General features: G+C 38.2%; 1 protein-coding gene across 2 annotated transcripts; it reads right to left on the bottom strand.

Annotated features, from left to right (window-relative positions):
* Positions 1–15,158: 15,158 nt before the first annotated feature.
* On the bottom strand, positions 15,159–20,313 carry LOC124170996 (protein ANTAGONIST OF LIKE HETEROCHROMATIN PROTEIN 1-like). Of its 2 annotated transcripts, XM_046550108.1 has the most exons (7): positions 19,956–20,313; positions 19,363–19,676; positions 18,196–18,430; positions 17,870–18,113; positions 17,444–17,794; positions 17,167–17,354; positions 15,159–16,762 (listed from the first exon to the last, which is right to left on the bottom strand). In XM_046550108.1, exons 2-6 carry the CDS (start codon positions 19,671–19,673, stop codon positions 17,200–17,202), a joined length of 1,296 nt encoding a protein of 431 aa, XP_046406064.1. In that variant the 5' UTR covers positions 19,674–19,676; positions 19,956–20,313; the 3' UTR covers positions 15,159–16,762; positions 17,167–17,199. The 2 variants fall into 2 exon arrangements, with proteins under 2 accessions (XP_046406064.1, XP_046406063.1); XM_046550107.1 differs by lacking the exon at positions 19,956–20,313 and having other exon boundaries at positions 19,363–19,880.
* Between the last annotated feature and the right edge of the window lie 2,704 nt (positions 20,314–23,017).

Genomic DNA, 23,017 nt, shown 5'->3' with positions numbered 1-23,017 from the left:
CAAGAAGCGATGAGCGTCGCTTGGATGCCCCCACCTTTTCATTTTTTTAGGGGACCGTGGATAAGGTTCTAAGAAATTGGTTAAAGAGATCTATGCTAACTCCACACCAACAGAATGAAATCAACACAATGTAACAAGAAACCCCCATTGCGCACAGAAGGAGACATAAACGTGGACAAGCATTGCTAATGGAAAGCACGTGGATACAATCAAGGAAAAATCTACCTGGATCCTGAAAAACTCGCCTTACCGGTCCCGAGGTATTTTATTCCCATGGAAATTTACACGTAATTTAATCGCCGTGACTCTCCGCTCGGGGAAGGCCTTCATTTACGTAGCTTTGCACGGCATTTGACAGCGCCTCACGTATTTTCCCACATTCTTCGATCCAAACTTCTCTCCCCCTCTTACATCCGAACAGATAGAGAGAAAACTATGCAGTAAAAAGTCTTTCGATTTCCTTGAGTTTTACACATATCCTTGACAATTTATCTACATCAACTCACGACCCCGTAAGCCGCCTTATAAGCGGCCTGCGGGAGGATTGAGACAACGGCCGTGAACCAATAAAAGGAATCTAAAAAATTAAGGTGTGCTTTGCCAGGGATTTGACTGCCGAGTTCCGCTTACCTTTTAATGAAGTCCTTCATTAATCGAGAGGAAAACAATGCCTACACCAATCAGTTTAGCAAAGCATGTTTCACTTATTTTATAGTTTCTGTCGGACCTGAAAATATTATCGGCTCTAAGATGATGTTTGTTGTTCAACATTTGGTCAACTAATCAGTACATCATCAATAAAAAATCTATGTATTTCATCCAAATTTCACAGCGGTTATTTTGACATACATGAAGGCATTCAATTTATTTGGAAGATATTTTGACCGCATAGTCACTACTACATATTCTGATAACGGAAATAAATAATTTGGTGAAACCTAATTTATCTTAAATCGTGAGTTCTAATTCGGAGATAAGGCGGAATATTTCCCATGGGCTATGAAAAAGTATCAATTATCAACAAATAATTATTGATTTACCACAGAAGACAGCAAAATCCAGCTTGGCGGTTTATGAATTTGCACTTTCATAGAACACGTCACGGGTGCCCGTGCAGCAAACTACATAGGAATAATCCATCGCATGCCAAATTATGAGGGTTCTTTAATACCAGTGGTTTGGGATTGTAAAGGAAAGGCCGTGAGGTCAAATATATAAGAAAACAAAAGGAGGCAACTATTTGGTATGAACTAAAAAAAAGGCTTCTCTTCTCAAACCCTTTTTTCAAGACGAGAAAAACTTGTTGCTCATTATATGTGACATCCCTGTCCTCTGAAAACTATGACCAAATGAGAACGACTGCAAGAAGGAAAAGCTATACGATGTGTTAAACGGAAGAATTAGACTGTCGAGAATGCTGAACTGAAGGGTATTGATTACACGACTCTTCCAATAAAAAAGTGGGGCATGGGCGAATGCGTCCAAAACGAATTGAATCAGTATAATTCGATTTGCCAACGAATAAGTGTGTTTCAATACCGAAGGTTTCGATATATTCGAACCGCAAGAGTTGGTTATTCCTAAATTACAAGTGAAACCGATTTCAACATTTGAGAAAAATTCCTGTTACCGAGAGTAAAATCCCACAGCCTCGGCTAACTATTTTACACTTGAACTCTGCATAAGAAAATATAGATGTTTAAGATTAGAAAATTCTAAAAATATATTTCCAGTTTGATTGAAATCAGGTAAATACCAAGCGATTAATATCGTTTTCATAAACTATCTGAAGGGATACTGGACTCCTAAAATGGATTACAAAAGGAAATCCTTGAACAGCAAAGCAATAAAATAGGATCTACAGAACAATACGAAAGCTCACGCCTATTTTACGAAAGTCATTGCTCTCTTTGACGCCGAGAAAATTCTGTTCGTGTGAGTATACTCCATAGATAACGATAATCTGTCTCCAATATTTTTTCGGTTTACATTTCATGCAAATTGGCAGTAAAATTATCAGTTAATAGGTCATCCATTCGAACAGACATTGTCCAACTTTGCAGCCAATTTTAGTAGAACGGATGACATTTGTCATTAGGGAAGTGCTTTACAGACAGTTTTTCTTATATCGAGTAATCTATTTTAAAAAATTCAACGTGGATATGCAGTCTACGGTAACCTTGTTTCCCAGTTGATTCCGTTTACTCAAGAAAATTAATTGATCAATTGAAGGACGTACGTTATTCTTAAATAACACGGAAAGTAATTTCGAAATATTGGCAAGCATTCATGACTAGGGAATATATTAAAATTAATGAAAAGAAAATCAAAGAAACTTTCGTATCAAAATATCGTTTCTTACATCATAACATAAAAATACGTCTAAAAAATGCTTAATTGATCTGATACTCTACGATCGAAGACATTTTAAATATAAGACGAGCATGCAAACGATAAGTCAGAGTCATACTACTCTGTCATTAAAGATCTGCTCGCAAGGTGGCGTCACCTAAAAAGTTAAAAGTACTCGGCGACAAAGAGCGCAAATTCCTCTGCTACTCATTAACAGTGAAGTAGCTATCGATTATTATCTTTGAAACTTCGTGGAACATTTTTAACAGGCCAAGTAGAAAAGCAATTTGAACAAAAATAAATGGTTATTTGGAAGGACAGACTAAGCGGTCAATCGTATGACAAACGCGGCAAGATTTTCCACAAGTATAAACCTGAATTTTCAATGCATATCATACTATTCCTTCTGATTCAATATTTCATAGAAATCACTGCATCCTAAAAAGATATGGGCAAAGAGAGGCATCCTAGAAAGACGAGGGCACTACGGCAACTGGTGGCTCGCATATTAATTTACCCGACTCAATGCTCCACCACAGCCTCAATAAAAAACAGTTTAGGTCGCATTATCTCCTGATTTGTTCATTGTTTCGTGTATTAGGGGCGCAGCTAAGAATTAAGGCTAGGGGGGTTTTTAGGCCCAACTAATACTTAGGGGTGTGGGGGTATTGCATACCCGCCAGGGTAAGTGGGAGTTGCGGGGGCCCTCCTCAGGAAAATTTGAAGATTAATGGTTCAAAATGACTAGTGTTACCCCTTCATGAGAGATGTTTGATTAATCCTAACACTATTCTAGAAGTAATACTAATCCATTAATTAAAATGGATTAAACTTAAAAATTACTCTTAGCTCTTGGGGGGAGGTTTATCCCCCAAAACCCCACCTTGCTGCGCCACTGTCGTGTATTATATATAAAACTCAATTTCACGAAAATACAAGCAACAATTTTTTTTTACTTTTGTCCAGATTAAAGAATGAAATCGACCCCTGTGCGGTATGATTCTCGCTAAAAAAAACTGACCAAGAGGTGAACCCTAAAAAATTCAAATTGTTTTGGTGATTTTCCTTTTAATTTTCTGCCCTTAAAGAAGAAAAATATAATTTCATCGTCGTTTTCCGTCAATAAAACACTTCCAATGAAAGATTGTGAGAATGGCTTTCATTTAATGATTTCATCACCTCCCACAAATATCTTGATGAGAAGACCTCTCGCGTAAAAATTAGCGTAAAGAAAAAAAGTTTTTGTAATATCAGAAGCTAGAGTGTACCTCTGAAAAACTTTCCACAACAGAGCATTCCAAAAATATAATTTTCAGTCACTATATTTATGCTTCAAAAGAGGGGTGAAATACACCGTCCAATGAATACAATTATAAGCCGCCAAATACGTTTCAAAAGAACCTCCAAGAATATCTCGAGTCCTTCGCGTTTCGTCGGCAGCGCAGTGGGCGCAGGTCCCTTCACCAAGGACCTTGTGAGGGTGACTCTCCTCGATGACCTCTGTTAGTGAAGTGCCAGAGTATTTACGGGCGTGGATCTGCGCAGTTTGGCTGGGACCGAATGGTTTTCATCTTTTACCAAAAGTGAATCCGCCGCGACCATTCAAAGCAAGAAACTGAGAGGACGCGTCACACCCGCTCGACCCCTCGTATTTCGGCTTTTTGTCGACACATGTTTAAAACTTATTGCTATCTTCTCGAAATTCTCAGGGTATAGAGAGAGAACATTTTTAGAGATTTGCTTAGGCATACCTAAACATAGATATATTTAATAAACCACTGATTTTATTGTATAAATATTTATTGAGATACATCAATTTAATGCCTCAATATGTTCACGATAAGTATTTTATTTACCGGGAATATATTGAGCTACTAAACCTTTAGCACAAATTACGTGCAGTAATGCAGTTACAGAGAGAATGAGGGCTCAAGGTGAGTCCTTCAGGGATACAACACACCGGGGCGGGGAACCAAGCCAGTGGCTTATACGCCCGATCACCCGGGGAGGGGCTGGAGAGGAAGGAAAAAGGAAAGAGGCGCCGCCGCGATAGGACCCCGACGACGCCTCTGGGAAAGGAAAGGTGCGGAAGGAACGGGACGAAGGAAAAACACCCCAACGCTATAGAAGCGAAGAGGGCCCTACTAATTAGCGAAACCAGGCAAAGTCATTCATGTGCCAGCGATTTTAGAGGATTTTCCCATGAGCAAAAAATCTATCGATCAAATCGCTAGATAGTAATGCAGTTACAGTGCAAATAAACAAGGCATCAACGGAAAAACTAACCAATTACGGGTCGAAAAGGTCATGATAAACAGATTAAAATCGAAAATAAGGAGTGCTCAATTCAATTCACTCAATTAGGCTGGGAGCCGGGAGGGACTCGGAGGCTGCGGGTTAGACTTACAATTGCTTGAACAATTGAGAATGGATATATTTAGGAGCGACACGGACACATCATCTTAGAGCCCCACTATTTTTCCAGGTCCGACAGAAGCGATAAATTAGGAGAAATATTTTGCCGAACGGATAGATTTGCGAATTCCTTTTTCCCCCGAATTATAAAGGACTTTAATAAATGCTAGTCGTAATTCTGTTTAAGCGATTGCTTTTCATAGGTAGACGGCTGATTTCCTAACACCCCCAGCCACCCGCCTATTTAGGAGGCTTTCGGGTTAGTATGTAGATGTAGAGTGCAAGAGTATGAATATAATCATTATAAAAGTACTGCAATCCCCCATTGCAATAACGAGCAAGACTGAAGTAATTGCTTAACTCGGTAATAGAGTAGGTAAGTAATAGGTAGGTATAGGAAGGTAAGGAATAGGTTGGAAAGGGTGTCAAGCAAATCGAAAGGAAGAGAGAAGATGGGATACAAGGAAGAAGGACGCCTGCCGAGGTAAAGAATGATATCGCGTTTCGGAGCACCGGATGCAGGAGATTCATGCATGTATTTCGATCAAAAACTATAGGAGATCCCACAAATGACTAAAAGAAACAACTTCGCTAAATCGTCTTTCGGTGGGATAAAACGGTTATTAAGAAGGATTTTTGATAGGGTGGGAATAGTTTTCATGACCACGTACGCAGGGAAAAGAAAATAGGATGTATTTCATCGCAAGGTGGACGCTCTCGTCATAAAAAAAACTTAAAATTGGATCGTCGACAGGCTTCGAAGTTTTTTAATATAATTTTAATAAAGTTGTTTATCTTAATGTCAATTTCATGTTCTATTATTATCATAAATTAATCGTAAAACATGCAGTTCACTGCTTCACTTACTAGTAACGTCCTATGATCGTCAACGCTCTATTTTCAATGGCTAGACAAAAACATAATGTGCTATAAAAAATGCTTGCTTTAATTTTATTCCAGCATAACTGGTCTAGTAGAATGAGTGTGAAGAACACACTGCTTCCTCAGCAGTAAGAGGGTATTCAAGGGGGTAATTTTATATTTTCTTAATACCAATTATCAGAATATAATTTGCAATACAGCAACTTTTATGCATTATTTTCTCTTTCAAAAAATGATTTCTCTTAGTAAAAAGATTTAGAATATTCACTTAAAATTTCATCACTTTACTGCATGGTAATTTTCTAAATTACGGTCGTAGGCCATAATTCTCGCAGTCATTTAAAATTTGAAAGGATCTAAACATAGTTACGGTAGAAGAAGATCGTACCGTAGTGTTTTAATGAAGCTTTGACGATTTGCGCACATATTACTAAAGTAGGAAGTAGATGGTAGAAAAACCAGCAAATAAAAACGCAAATACCCTCCTCGTATGTGCTAGCGGATGAGTGTTGAGCAGTTGGAACGCGCAAACAGGTGCTTGGCTACGGACTTGGAAGGAGCATAATAAGAAGGCCGAGGAATGCAACCTTGTTTACATACCAACAGCCAAGGCCAATACAGAATCCTCAACTTCAGCACTATAATGGGAAATGGAAAAAGTAAGCGAACAACAATTACTTAATAATAGATTTCATAAAAAATCCTGATAATTACCTTTCTTCGAGATTATTACTTTTGATGGAAGTCGAATTTCAAATAAAAAACACATGATGACAAACGCTATCGTCATGGTCACCCAATCAAACCCATCTCGTGATCTCAGACCAAACGACTTTAAACTTGGTCGCATACGCAGGTACAGAAAATCGCTCTCGCTTACATTTACTCTGAGGTCGTTACTAAACGGATTTCTTATTTTCTGAAGCGGATTACCTGTATTTTATACAAAGGGAATCAGTAAACTTAATCATGAAAATAACTAAAATTAAACAAAATAGAACTTAAAAGATAAGATAATGTGCATACAGGGCCCGGATTTTTAAGATTTGAACATGCAACCCTACATGTTTAAATAACAATCCTCCGCAAAATGAAATTATTCTTTTTTTTATTGCGATCTATTGATTTGTGATGTTTTTAGTAGTTATTATGGAGTATATTCTACTGCATTCTATCCACGAATGCTTTATATCTACATCGCAAAATACTGTAATTTTATTAGATAGTGATATTTTTATATGATATTTTACGCTAATACTATCCGTAATGTATCTTTTCGTGCATTAAATCATAGACAATTTTTCTATCATATTTTATTTAATAAGGAAAATTCAATAATGTATCTGCTCAAAATCTGGGCCGTTGAATACCAATAAATTAAAATTAAATTAATTAAATTCCGCGACAACCTAAACCGGGTCCAGGGGAACTAAAATTCAAGTCCTCTTGCCCCAATAAAGTTGATAATTATCAGGGCGGCCTACACCAGGTGACCAGCTCATAGACCGATCGAATTTACTCTTTTTTGGTGACACATATTTCGTTTACAACTTAGGCATTATGATTGAAAATTTCAGGGTACATTAAAAAGACATTTTCCTTAACTTAAATATTTAAAACATTAAATTTCAATACATACCGAGGTTAAATTCTCAAATTTTATATACTGGCATATTTTGACAGGGATATACTTTGAGTACCCCGAAAATATTAAGATGAATCATAAATTTTAAACGATTAACACAAAAAATACTAGTTGCGCTGGAGTGATGAGTCCTCTTATTAACAATTTTTACTGAATTTTCTGAAGTCTTCTTGACTCGTCCTGTTGCGCATTGTTTCATAAAATGATGGTGTTGGACGCGGAAAAATGGAAGGGCTCACATTCAGGAATAGGGGTTAACATTAACACTATCCATGAGGTGAAAGGCGATCACTTCGTAGAGATCATCTGAGCTACGATTGGAAATTCTGTATTGTGAAAACGTTAGGGATAATTATTGGGTGATACAAGCTTCAGCTTCAAATTAAACGGACAGAATAAATACGAGGCAATATACAGCGTCGATCGCTAAACACATTGAGATTGTTTGAAATTGATCCCGAACCAACAAGAATCGAGCTCCATCTCTATCGATGGGAATCTACTCTATCACCCAAGACAACACTCAAGAATCCGATCAGATTGCCATGGAGAGTGTGGTTTAAAAGAAGTCATTCACAACACGAATAACACACACTTCGAAGTGTTACCCCACAAGATACAACAGATGGAAACAAAGTAAAGGAGAGCAAATAGGGTAGTTCCCTTCATCAACGAAAAGCATTGATTGCGATTCGTTACCTATCATTAGTGTATTCATATTATACAAATTATTTGGTTTTCTAAATCATAGTTTAGACGAATAGCAATGGTCAATTTTCACCTCATTTGAAAAAGGCCAGATTGGCGCCCATGCGATGCCACTCCACGTGACGTCACGGGGACCTAGATGCTATACGAGTATATAGCAGTTTTACGTCTGAGATTACCAATGCATGCATGAGGCACAGACTTCAGGGAAACATCTCTTAATAATTACCTATTAAAACTGCCTATAGTCGGAAAGTTTCCTTCGTTTGATAAGGTTTTAATAATCCTTATTTAAGCCAAGCGCTACCTGCTAGAAGGGTACTCTGCTACCTGCTAGCAGCCTGCATCGTATCAGCGCTCAAAGCCTCGTCTCAAGGTCACCTCACAATACGGCAGCGGGAACCAGACTGACGTCACACGGACTTTTCCCATCATTCAAACTTAGCCGTCGCGTTTTCGCGCGCTTGAAAATTTTCACTTTTCATTTAATCGCGAAAAATAGATATCGTCATTTAAAAATCTAAAAGCATGAAATGCGTACTCCAGGAGTAATAATCTTTCGATTTAGACAATAAAAAAATAATAGGAAACCACCCTATTGGGAAAGGAAAGGATCAAAGATGAGTATCAATGAAATGACTCGGTTATCTACCTTTTTTCATGCGCCCATCAATGTTACGCGGTTTAAAAAGCATCACGAGCAAGGAATATGACGCACAGCATGAGAGTAGAGGGTCACAAGCGTGGTGGAGTGATCAAACCATTTGGTCAGCACATCAGAAGAAAACGCACAGCACAGCATCAAAGATATCAGGAGGAGAAACGATTAAGTACAGGAGACTTTTATGAATTGGAAAGAGCTGATGAGAGGATCATTGCGTTAGAACAAGGCTAGGGAAGAATACGATCTGTAGTGGTACGGTATTACTGCACGGAAACGTGGACCAGGAAAGAGGGAGAGGAAAAATAGGAATCGATCCAAACGTGGGTACGGATGAGAATGGACAAAGTGAAATAGATAGAGAGGCAGCGGAACAAGGAAGAGTTTGCCATGATGAGTGAGAAGAAGCAACTTAGAGGGGTGTAGTGAGAAGAAAAGGGGTCTGCATTGACCGAGTGCTAAGCAGGGAGGATGTGCCAAAAACCATGTTAGAGGGACGAATTCTACGTAAAGACTGAATCACACGATCATTTTTTCTGTCCCTCTGAGAGATAACTCCAGTGATAGCTTTTCAGGGACCAAATAAATGATCGCTCGACCCATCATTTTTTTTAAAATCACATTTTCATCTCCACCACTCTTTATTCCATCACTTATTCAGACACTTTTAGTGCTTACGAATGTCATTACATTAAAAGCAAAGCGAGAAGTTACAATCGCTTTTAGAGGCCGTGCGTTCTGATTGGCAGAAAGAGGGTGCAAGCTATGGTTCCAGCTACGGAAAAGGGACGTGCCGAGGGATGGAAATCTCATCCCTCGAGCCATCGCGGAAAATGATCAAGAGAAACGGTCATTTTTCCGCCATCACTGGAGCTGTCCCTTCAAAAGAATGGAAAAACTTATCGTGTGATTCAGGCTAAACAAGGAGAGAGGGGGAAGAGAGTGGGATTTACATAAAGAATGATAGGGAAAAGCCTCACTTTGATTGGAAAGGGAAGTTCATTAATAATGACGTCTTTATTTCACAAGCGAATTTAGGACTAGATAGTCCTCTCTTACAATTAACTTGTTTGACAATCACATACATCCATGCCCTGGATGGTGTTCAAACCACCCAGGCGGGATTCGAACCCGCGACCTCAAGGTTAGCAGTCGGGGACTTTCCCCGGCGCCACCGAGGCCGGCAGGGAGAGGGATCAGGGGGTGATTCGCAAAATGCCCCATGGGAGCCTACCTTAGCTGATAAAATACCCTTAAAAGGGCGCATAATACTAATAAGAGGACGCCCTTTCGCCTCATCACTTTTGATGACGGATAACTCACTTAAAACTAACGATATCGCCCATAAATTTTCAGGGTGAGCACAGAAGACCCTATTGAACATTTTCATGTTTCTCAAATATTTTTAAAAAATTGCATAATTATAAATGACAAAATTTGAGATACAGGAAACTCTTGAAAACGGTAATCTTTCACCTAAAAAGACCGATAGATCAGGAGGCATGCGTTTTCCAATAATAATACATAGTTATAATCGGAGCGTGCTATGGAATTCTTTCCATCCGTTAGTTAACCAGCATCAATGATCTCGTTTCCCTCTTTAGTAAAGAACAGAAATACGGTAAAAAACACGCTCAAGGCTTGTTTACACAATACATTAACACTTGCGAGTTAATCTGATTTCAAGAAGGATTTTTGTGGACCGAAACGGAACACGTACAAATGCATGAATCATATTAGAAAACGATCAATTTTCTGTTGATGCATTAGAACAAGTTGGGCGGTTACACGACGCATTTTTCTGTTCATGCGTTTATACATTAAGTTCTACGAGCTAGCATAGACGGATTCATGGGGGGGGGGGGGGGCAAGTGCCCCCCAAACGCTTAAAAATACACAAGATTTTTAGTACGGTGTTCCGTTATCATGACGTCCTTATTGTTTTGTATCAGAGTTAAAAGTAGATGGTACTTGAAAAGATTTTCTTTGGTACGTAATTCAGGTATCAAAAGATATATCCCTAATAAAATACAAAATTATGGTAGCAAACAGATGTGGTATGACGCGAAAGTCACAAAATTATTAAGGCCACAGAGATCATGCCATGCAACGATGAAAATAATCCGCACTGATTTATCCTCAATAGATCGTGAGTTAAAAATGATAAAATATAAGCTGTCTAAAGGAAACATAAAATAAAACTGTCATTATTATATATTTAACACATTAATAATTCCATATTAATAAATTTTACATTAGAATAAAAAGCAAATGTCGTACAGTAATTGTTATATGCTGTTTTTGATCCCAAATATGAGAAGACCGTTTGTCTGTCAGACCCTTGTGCCCCTCTCCCCAGAAAAATTCTCCAAGTCAACTCAAGGATAATAGTCGAGTAGTGAACGAAAGAATCCTCCCAGTTACAACACCCACAGCAATCACTTAGTATTGAGCGTTTTAATCCATGCTAGGTGGTACTGCGAAGGGCTACCCACCAAATATTCCTAGGTTCAAATCCAGGAGAAGCCTTAGGAGACGCAAGCTAAAATCATTGACACGAGATTTTCAAAGCGTCCAAACTTCTAGCAGGTCAGACGTAGTATACACGAAGGAACTTCTTCCAACTTCTATGAATTTTCAAACATCAAACCGGAAACCAGATCTTTAACAGAGGGGTGAGTTACATTAAAATCAAGTACGCGCAATGTGAGAGTAAAAGTAAAATTTTTGGCACACAATGTCAGCCTTTCATAGGAAAAAAAAACCTAAACTATCCTCGAAATCTACATTAACCTTTTGATTTATTGATTAATCATTGGACCGAATATTTCCAAATTGAACCAATACAACACAGGCTGAACGGTGATTTTTATCTTCAAGTACGCCGACCAAGTTCCAAGCAAATACTCACAAATCCTTTAATAAAAAGGTTATTCGCCATGAACAGTCAAATTCGAAAAAAGAAAAAGCTTCCTTATACTCATTTATATTATTATCGCAGGTAAAAATTAAGCGGATCCATTTCATAAAGTTAACACTTTTTCCTTTCACTCATATTGAAAGATGCAACGTTTTAACAGCTATCAACTTGGTCAACATAGTGATTGAGAAGGATGTTACTGGGTTTCCGCACCGCTTTTCGATCCGAACAACGGGCATATCAAAATAAACAGCTAAAAGAAGGTGGATGGAGAAGAAAAGTATGGGGACCAAAACCCTACCTACATCCATTAAATTGACAGGCAACTTCAGGGGCGGATTGAGGATTTCTTTCTGGGGGGGGGGCACAAGGGTACCTCATGATACAAAACGAACGCAATGATAATGGGACCGTATTAAAATTCTTGCATATTTTTTAAGGGTCTGGGAGGGGGGGCACGTGCCCCGGTGCCCTCCCCTAGATCCGCCTATGGGCAATTTGATGAGTGAGAAGAGAAGCATATTCCCGGGCATTGGTGAGTACCTTAAGATCATCCATTCCATCTAAAACCACGAACAATAAATTTTGCAAACGCATGAATTACCAACTACAAATTATTCTAATTAAAATACAGCAACAATGTGTCATCAAAATAATACAGTTATTGCCCTCATCACACATTTATGAACGCATATCAATTAATCAAAAACTAAAAACATCGACGCGCGGGAGTTTAGGATTGGCCAAATGAGTTATATTAAAAACCATTCGTGAAAATTGAGCGTAGTTCGAAGCCAGAAATATAATTGAAATTTCCCCAATAAAACTTATATTTCTCTATGGTTAATTAATGGTTCTATGCTTCATTAATAATGTATCGTTGGGGATAACTCAGGGTAGACGTGATTAAAGTCAATTAATATAAAAATATTAAATAGAACAATAACATTTGATAAATAAATACTCTTCAATAACAACTTTTCTCTCCGCGAAGGAAAAAAAGCGTACCTGCGAAGATTCCTCGATTAGGACACCGTAAGATGACATATCAAAACCGCACCCCCTTCACTGCTAATTTGAACTAAAAATAAGCAAAAGATAGAACCATAACATTTACGGCCTATATTTCTCTCGTCTATGAAGGAGTCATTTTTATTTTAGCAGCGAGGGCAAATCAACAACGACAACTACGCTTTTAAATGGTGTTTAGGTGAATGAGATGAAACATTAAGATCAGTTTAATTCATCAAATGCTGATGGGTAACCTTCCCATGGTACAAGTTATATCACCATCCCAGACTTGGTACATGGTTTCCAGAAGTGAGGTTCGAAAAGTAGACGAGAGTTTGAGTAGTTTCTTCCATTCAGAGTCCATCTATAGCACAAGATAAGTAACTTTACAAAGACTGGCTAAGAATCATACCGGTCACAAAATAATTATCTCCGACCACTGCTAAATGTGCCTTTTTTCAAAGGCAGTTCTAGAAAAGAAGGACGGAATAAACCTGGATATGGCTAATTTAACACTAAGGAATGATCACTATCCTTGTACAACATATAAAATTAAACATATAACAAAAATAAATAGGTATCAACTTAAAATACATTTAGGCACAATTAAATTTTTTTATGACAATGTGTCCACGAATGCAACATAACTCGTTGGCAGTGAATGCCTTAACAGACAATTTAAAAGACGGAGAAGAAATTCTGGAAATCAATTCGTGAACATTCTACTCAATAATCAAATTACTTTTGACAAAATAAAATGCGGCATACGTTTTCTTTAATTAATGCATATCGATGTCGTTGAATTCTGTTCACATCCCATTGCTCGCAGTAGAGTCGGTCAAAATATGTATCACTATACATAACAGGGGTCGACCGTTGTTAGATGCTAAAACGAATTTTTTTACAACAACAGGAATACTCTGCGGTCACTAGCATTCATTTAACGAATATATAAATGTGATTGGAATGCATGAAATGTTGGAATCTGAGTGAGTGTTGACATTTTGATGACTACATGATTAACATCGATAAATATAAACAAATTACGGACAAAAAATGATGCATACCAAGAGTACATCAAATTCCCAAAAACATATTTTCAAAAACACAGCCAAATAAAAGACACCAGATTTCATAACAACAAGGCCATGATAAAGAGAATAAAAATGAAAAATAAGCTATGCCTACACAGAGAGAACAAGGACGAATCGATGAATGAAATGCAATGTTTTTGTGTCAACTGCGAGTAATCCCGGACATAAAACTGTGTCAGCTAGCTACGAATTCAGGACAATCCACTCTCTACTTTCATTTTAGTTCAGGCCTTGCAAGGGTGACTTGACTATGAGAGGCAGAGGAGCACAAGGAATGTTCCTGAAATTTGTGGCATAGTATATTATTTCGAACATACCTGAACTTTAGCAACAATGTCCGGGACGAAATTATTCCCCTCTGTTTCTACGTTGAGGTAAGTGAACTCCAAGTCTGACATGTCTGTATCACTAGTCTCCGATCGTCGCACTGAAAACATATACTTATTAATATCTACATTCTGCAGCACACACGAGAAATCTTTTTTCCTCACTCGGACACATTCTGTACATTTATTGACACTCTGGGCCTGTAAGCCCATCACCCAGGCTAGATTTTTTCCTCCCACGCTTTCCACCTAGGAAATACCTCTTTCACCTGCTGCCAGTCGTGAATATCTGTCAAGCTGGGTTCACATGGATGCGGAAAGCGTGCGGAAAGCGGACTGCGGAAAGACACCCAGCCAATCACAGGCGGTGGGCGGAGCTAGCTGAGATAGCTGTCCGCAAGAGGCGGAGCTAACCCTGCGGGACCGTGCGGATAAAATTATTTGATATTTTCCTCGTTCCGCATGCGGAAGGTGACGTCATAAACAGTAGAAAGACGCCATCCGTCACAGTCAGCGCTCTTGGAGAAACAAACAAGCGGTAAATTTTAAATGGAGGCAACTATGGCACTCGAAGAAAATTGCAATGAGCTCTTGGCTCAGCTGGTTGGCGAGAGAAGGTGCTTGTGGGACCTGCAAGACCCAAAGCACCATGATATGTCCCACGTTAGGAAGGTGTGGCTTGAGTTGGGCCAAATTATGGACATGGACGGTGAGGCCAATTTAAATGGATAACTGATAGGGCTACGGCCATACATCCCCGTAGTGAAGAGTTTTCGAAGTACGGATCAGAACAGAATAGCAGTATGGGTATTATTTTGTAATTCATGGTGTTTACCTCGATATTACTGGCCTCTCATTTGTTGTTTTTTTTACAAATTTCGAATTTCATCACCAAGAAAGCCACCATCATGACTTGAAATAGCTAGACATGGAAATTACTGGGTAAAGGGAAAGATGTTACAAAAGATATATTACCTGTATTCTCTAGATTTAGCTATACATTTTTATATGCAAATTCCTATACTTTTAATTAGTTACCCACTCTCCAATTACACCAAACATAGGACCAACCTTTTATTTCATAATCTAAGGTTACAGTAGGGTGAAAGGAAAAATTCAGTTAGTGTTATTGAAGAAACGATTAAACAATGGTTATTGATATTTATTGGGAAATCATGATAAAATGTTACAGCCTTGAAAGAGGTAGATATTCCCATTCCTATTAGATTGAATGGATTGCAGACTTAGGTTGGATGAGTAACTATTCATACTGTAACAATGGTACTTATTTCTGCAAGAGAATTCAAGGTTAAACTTAGGGTTTGCATTTTAGGTTATTAAATATCCAAGGGTCATGACATTGATTTCCCTTTCACATTTACCACCCTCACATGTCTGTCTCTCTATCAACATTGACATCTGCTTATTATGACACTTTCTTCATAACTTACGCTGGAGAGCACCATCTCCATCATCACTGGTTACAACTGTAAAACACACCAACTTTGGTGCAAAGGATTTAAGTAACCGTTAAAGTATTATTCACAGAGTCATACATTAAAACAAGATGGAGGACACTAAGAGATAGATACAGGAAGGAGAAGAGGAGGATGAAGACAAAAAGTGGGCAGGCCCCAGAAAATCTGAAAGAGTGGCATATGATGCCACTCTTAAAATTTTTAGAGGAAACAATGGAGCCTAGAAGGCAAGAAATCTAATTCTATGCTTATATGTGATGAGTATGAGAAAGCATTTTATGCTATGATAAAAGTTTAATTGCCATATTCATTCTAACTTCAGATGCATTGGAAATTATGAAAATCCAACCCTGATGCAGTTGACTGGGTTGCAGCTAGATGGAGGTATATATTATGAATTCACATACCTTCTCTGAAGTGAGAGTGAAATAGATACTTATTAACAATATGTTAATTAATCCATTGACAGAGCAGATTTCAATACTAAGATGAGTAATAGAATGACTAAATTTTCCTATGTATTACAGAGGCATCAACCAGCCAAAGTGAACCAGCAGGTACTGTTGGATTTACTTCATCCACCCCCTGTAAGCATTCTGCATCTTTTAGAATCAGTCAATGATAAGAGGAGATAGTGACAATGTTTCTTTAATGATGTTTATTTACTCATTTTCATCGGTCATCAGTACCAGGTACCGATATCAGTGGTGAGGAATATGCCAGTGGGGATGAAGCGGGAGAGATCACTAAGAAGGCAGGGCCAAAAGATAGAGTTAAAGGCCGTAAGAGAAGTATGTACTAGGTCTTTCTTGCATCATTATAGTTAGCTCCAGCATAAAAAGTAATAAGATAAGTTTTGTCAAATGCCAAATGTTAAATTTGGATGGTAGATAAAAATATGGTTGGATGCCAAGCTCAGTTGGATGATAAATATCTGGCTTCCAGACCTTGGAGTCTCATAATCAAGCACTAGCAGTAATATACATCTCTCTTCCTTATGAAAACCATTTAGTGGGTGTCCTCAATCAGTAAGATATGAGTAAGAAATAGACAAAATCATTGTGGTGTTCATCAATTCAAAATTTCAGAACGAAGTCCATCCCCAGATGCAGTAGATGCAGCAATTATATCATATTTAAAGAGAAAGGACCAGAAAGTGCCAAATTTAGACAACCACTCCAATGAAGAGTTGTTTTATATCAGTTTGGCTCGGGAGGTGGAGAAATTGCCACTAATCAAGCGGCTCCAAATCAGGCAGAAGACGGTAGCCCTGGTGGAAGAGGCGTTGAAGGAATTAGAGGCCGAAAATTCTAAATAATTTTTTTTTAATTTTCTATTTTCAATTAAAAATCTACTTTAATATATAAAAATTTTAAATCAACCATAAGATATATATTTTATTCAAATGACTTACTTTATTAAGATATCATTTATTCATTAAATAAGGGTTAACATTTCCATAACAAAGTTTCATTTTTTTATTTTATTTTATAAGTCCAACTCATTTTATTTGAGTAAGAATAAACTTTATATGCTTTTTAACGTCAGAGAAGAAAGCTAACTTCTACATTTTGTAGACATTGAGCTTTCATTTCTTTTATGCTCATCCACTTAGATCAACTGATAACAGCTCCCATACACATAGTCTGAAAATGAATTTATGATAACACTTACATAGAGGGTACAGCAGGCAGTCTCAGGTCAGGTTTATGGCAGAAACAAAGCCCTTTCCTGCTCAGGAAGCTTGTTCCATTGCCATGGAACTGCTCCACTTCCCAGGAAATAGTCTTGGAATTTATTTCGTATCTCCTTCGCTTCGTTCATTGCATTCCTAGCATGATTTCGGGGTAGTGGTATCATTCCTAAAATAGATTCCTTCCTCCATTAACATCTCACGCAGAAGCTCTAACATAACATAGAGAGGTAAAATTTTACTTTCAATGTCCCTCACCTTGAGGGGCAGCTTCTTCTCGCCACTCTCCTGGGTGCACTATGCCGTGTCTATCTTCATAATCTATTAATCCAGGAGGAATATAATTTTCCCTTCCTTGTCCCTGGATTTCCTGCTTCCGCAGCCAATTGTGCAAGACAACAGTTGCTTGCACAATAAGGTCCACTGTCTCAGGTGAGGCTAAAATAGGCTTCCTGTAAATCCTAAATTTATTCGACATGACCCCAAAAGTGTTTTCAATGACACGCCTTGCCCGACTTAATCGGTAATTGAATATTGTAGGGCCAGGAAGTAAATTACCACCTACAAATGGGCGCATCAAATTCTTTCTTAGTGGAAAAGCTGCGTCGCCTGAAATAAACAATACCAACTATTAAACACTCTTCAGTTGATAAGAAAATCACATATACAAGGCATAATACATACCGACAAAGACAGCCGGCAGGGGGTTTGGATATCCGTCAAACTGCCTTGGTGGAGGTAGGGGCAATCTCTCCCTTAATATGGCCTGCCCGAAGCCACAAGTCTGAAATATACCACCATCACTTTCCCTACCTGCTGATCCAATACTTACAAATGTGAAGCAATATTGAGCATCACAGCTGGCAAGCAAAACTGTGCTGAAAGTTCCCTTGTAATTATAAAACCTGCTTCCGGTGTTGCTGAAGCACTAAAAAAATGAAATGCTTTAAACTGCTGATATTTTTAACATAATTATTTATATATTTCATAGACTTCATAGGGTAATTTACCTGTACAATAATATGTTTGCCATCAATGGCCCCAACACAATTGGGAAAGTTCCAGAGATGGCCAAAATCTTGAGCAGTGTGAGCCCAATCCTGGGCAGTGGGAGATGGTAGCACCTCATCTTTGAGCACATTCCATATTGCCTGGCAAGTTTCGGCAATGATTCCGGAAGTGGTTGATTTCCCTACTCTGTAGGAGTACGCTAAGGATATCATGCTCTCCCCTGAAGCTAGATATCTATATTTTAAGAGGGAGAGAGAGTTCAGTCGCTTACAAAAGAGATAAACTGATAATGAAATCTTCACAAAAGGGAGTGCATTAAAAATTAGGGTGGAGGGAAACAAATTCATTTATTGGTTTCTCTTGTTTGGGTTATCTCCCCATATTGGATTACTTCCCAAGGGTTACAAAGACAGTCCATACATTAATGTATGAACTGTCTACGTAAACCTTTCAATATTCCAGACCAATGAATTGCCCTATCAAAAATGTCCAATTACTTTCCAAACAAATTCACATCTGAAACTGATGAGGAACCAAGGTTTCGGCTATGGAACTAGCATGAAACTAAGTAACAGATATGGAACTTTCATGGAACTGAAGTTCCTACTATGGAACTATAGTCCTAGATATGGAACGGGTGGATTCACCATAACTCAAACTGATGTTCCTGATATGGGACTGAAGTTCCTGAAATGAAACTGATGTTCCAGATGTGGAACAGGGGGATATTCTAGATGTGGAGCGTAAGTTTAGGTGATGGAACTTGAGTTCCACATATGAAATCTGAGCTCAGTTCCCTAATGGTTCAAAAAAATTTCCATATATTCCTGACTAGTTCCATATGTTCTATATCAGTTCCAAACCTGTTCCAAATTCACCATTTTCAGACCGGGAACATGTTGTTTCAGATCTGAAATTCAATAGGGTGCAGGTAGCAGGATGTAGAAGAATTGTGAAGATAGAATGTACTGTTTTAGGTAGTGAGCCTCATAGTTATCACAATGAAACGTGGTATCCCATGAAAAGGCAATGTTATCTCCAGGAATTAGGAAAAATAAAAAGGATGGAAAAAATAACGAGAAAGAGAAGTATAATTATACTTCTCTATATTAATAATAATAATAAAACTGTACTTTTACACCACCCATATAGGAGAAAGTTCTTACCTTAAAGTCAATGATAGCTTAAGGCCGGCTGGTATGGGCTCTCGGACTACTTGTCGACGGGAAATATGAGGCTCAACTTTTTGCAAGAGTCGGTCGAATTGAATGACTGACATCCTATGAAAATTCAAAAATTTATCCGGCTCCTGATTCCTCATCTCTTGGATGAGGTTCTCCCAAAAGCCATACTCAACTCTCCGTTGCAAAATGGGACTTTGCCACCAGCGTCGCATTGCGATGGCCTGTCTCATTCGTCTCCTTTCTCTTCTCCTCCTCAAACGGAGAATGAGAAGCATTTCTAACTCCTCCTCCATATCCTAAATATGAAATAATTCCACAAAAGAAACAAGCTTTAGAAGGCGTTTAAGTGTACAGGTTACAGTACCTAAAAGACGTTGTTATGAATCCCATGGTCTTTTTTGAGCTTCAAAGATTGGGTAAGTTATGCAATATTGCAAATTAATGCATGCACTAATGATTGGGCCTCATTTAGTTTCACGTTAATTTCGGCATAAGACGACTTTTTGATGAATAGTATCAAGTCTCAAATATCTCAAATACTATGATAAAATTTGATTTCATATTGTATAACCTACCTTTTAGATGATAATCCTTCCAAAAAAAGGGCAGAGTTGACAGCGGTCAATTATGTTCCGTATCCAGAAAAATCGTCGTCCAATAAATTGCAGAGTTAAAATAAACGTAATGAGATCGAACGGCAACCAAATAATTATTATATCAAATAGAGTAATCCAAGAATGCAGGGTCGAAAATAGAGAGACTGAATTTCAGAATAGAATACTTATCGTCAGCGTTTCGCGGCTTCAGAATCAAGTTTCCCGCAAATATGTTTCCGCACTCCGCAACCTTTCCGCGTCCATGTGAACTGCCGTCCGCTTTTCCGCAGCCTCCCCCACCCCCAGACCATTTTCCGCAGCGTTTCCGCAGTCCGCTTTCCGCACGCTTTCCGCATCCATGTGAACCCAGCTTCACTCCAAGATTTTCATGTGGCGGACAGTGCTGCCATCTGGCAATCAAATATCGTATTAAAATAGGCGCGTTCTTGAATCCGCCGTGAACAGCCACCAGCAATAAAACTCAAACAGTTTGATAGCAACAATAGTTTGAAGTTTTCCTGGGCTAATCACGACTCTATCGTCAATTTTTTATGCTCGCTCCTTTAGACCGTTGGGTAGAATACTGATAGGCGTAATTAACCTGAGTAGTAATGGCGAAACCATAAATATGTGTAAAACTTTGGATCTTCTGACATCCTTTTGTTGTGGCTTCTAAAGTCGTAGTGAAGAGGGGTTTTGGGGCTAAAACTCCCCTCGAAATGTTTGGGTGATAAAATCTTCAACCTATCCCCGCATCTGATCTCCCTCGAAATGTGTTTTCCAGCAACTGCCTCGGAGGCTTCCTCTTAAAATTTTCGATTGATTCATGCAGAAAATGCAGCTATTGAGCATGCATCATGCTATAATTTTTGTTTATATTAGAAACAGTCACTCCAACACCCCGTTGGTATTCACTTTCCTCAGAGAGGACTCAATCGTCAAGGAGGCAGTACCTGCAGTACCGACGAAACCAATCAATCAGTTTATTTGTCATTAAATGATATAAATCACAATAGACATTGTCAAAAGATATACATTTACATACAGAAATAAAAGGAAAAAATAATGCGAAACAAATTTGATACATAAAACTATGTATAAGTCAGGCATTACAAATATATTACAATAATAATTGACCCTTTAGTCACAAAGACCTTCGAAATCCCCGGACATGTAATCTTCAACTGAATACAGGGGTTTCCTGTACAACCATTTCTGGGCCATGTTTTCAAAATTATTTGTCTTTTAATTTCACCTCCCTTGGCAGTATGTTGTATGCCCTAATAGGCATGTTTTTAAATTATTTTGGGTCTTTGACAGTCTATAGAATGGTGTATCCAGGTCTTCTTTATGCCTGGTGTGGTGTGTGCGTACATCAGACCTACATTTCAAAGTTCTAAGGTTGTCTTTGGCAAATTTTAGAAGCTCATATATGCATAGAGAGAGAATACATAGCCATAATTCCTGATTGAAGGAAGAAAGGCTTGCAGTGATCCATTTGCTTTAAATTGAATAGTGTCCTTAAACGTGCTGTTGCTACATTTTATTAAAAATACTTTGGTGAGGGCCTGAAGCAAAAGCCCTCCCAGGGAGACTTAATTAAAATTCTAACTACAATCCAGATCCTTTTTGAGGTTTTAATTCTTTTCAATGTAGGTTATTTCTTGAAAAGACAAAATGTGGGCCATGAACACCGAAGATGATAGGTTAACAGGATATGGGAGAGGATAATAACAGCAGCAGAGGAATTTGTGAGAATAATAGGAGTGTATTGAGACATTATGGTCATCTTCTGAAATGTCTAGAAGTTTAGCATCGCACAAAAGTGGTTTTAAAGCTGGATTACCATTAATTATACCCTTTGTTAGATATATTCATAAGTATTATTAAACAATAATTATATAAACCCTATTGTCCCTAGAATTTGCAAAGCCTATTTCAACAACTGTTCAGTGATACTGGACCAGTAAGCAGGTTGTTGCAAACATTTTTTTCTATAACACCCACTGCTTTTGATATTTTGATACAGGATGCTCTCACTTTTTATTTTCAAAGAAAGTTTTACACGATTTTCTGATCATGTGTGCCACATAGCAAATATGAATCCAATCAACATATAGAAACTACTTACACAAATTTAATTGGACAGTTCATTTATAATATGAAAACTGTTATGTAGCAGAAAAATATCCCATTTTCTATGTAAACATTACCGTAATATCTCCAATGCCAAATTTCTCGAGAAGAATGACCAGATACTGCAGGCACACTTTTAAGAGTTATGCTGTGCACTGGCGTTTGTCTCTCTCTTTCACACGCAACGAAACAACACTCACCAACGTCACTGTAGTGCCATCTATTCCACATGACCCCCAAGCTGGGATTTATTTCAAAATGGATGACGAGTTTTGTAACATAATTTATTAATAAAATGGAACTTTCAATCATTCTCATCACAAGCATTTGGGTAGAGTGGCTAGAGACAAAAGTTCCTGGATTCAAATCTGACACCATAATGTGGTTTTCATTTATCCTCCATTTTTATCCTGAGCCACAATGAGTAATGAATGATCAGGTGTACACACGAAGATCTCAGAAAATTTCCACTGGACATCATTGCCCTCTAAATATGAACTAAGAACCCAAGCAAAAGGAGATGTTGCCGCTACTCTTTTTCAGAGAATTGTATAGAAATTCAGGATTGCAAATGCTATACCATACTATCAGTGGCGTAACTATGGGGGGGATGAGGGGATAGATCCCCCCCATAGCCTCACAGAAATAATAAAATATTTTAAATTATTGTCTAGTTTTGACATAATAACTGCATCTGCTTAGAGTTAATTTCTTAGAGCTAAAATGATGCAAAATATATTTCCAGGCATGTCATTTTTCAAAAATTTTCCGGACTCCGGAGTAGTTGCCTGATCACCACCCCATCCCCCCCTAACGCATATTCCTAGTTACTACTGAATATATGTGGTTCCGTTTTGGCACAAAATCTCCCAGGGAAGAGTTGAGGGGAATACTATATTTCATCA

This window comes from Ischnura elegans, chromosome X (assembly GCF_921293095.1).
Source record: "Ischnura elegans chromosome X, ioIscEleg1.1, whole genome shotgun sequence".
NCBI classification, from domain to species: Eukaryota; Metazoa; Arthropoda; class Insecta; order Odonata; family Coenagrionidae; genus Ischnura; species Ischnura elegans.
The sequence above is the reverse complement of the archived record's forward strand: the minus strand, read 5'-3'. Positions and strand labels throughout refer to the sequence as shown.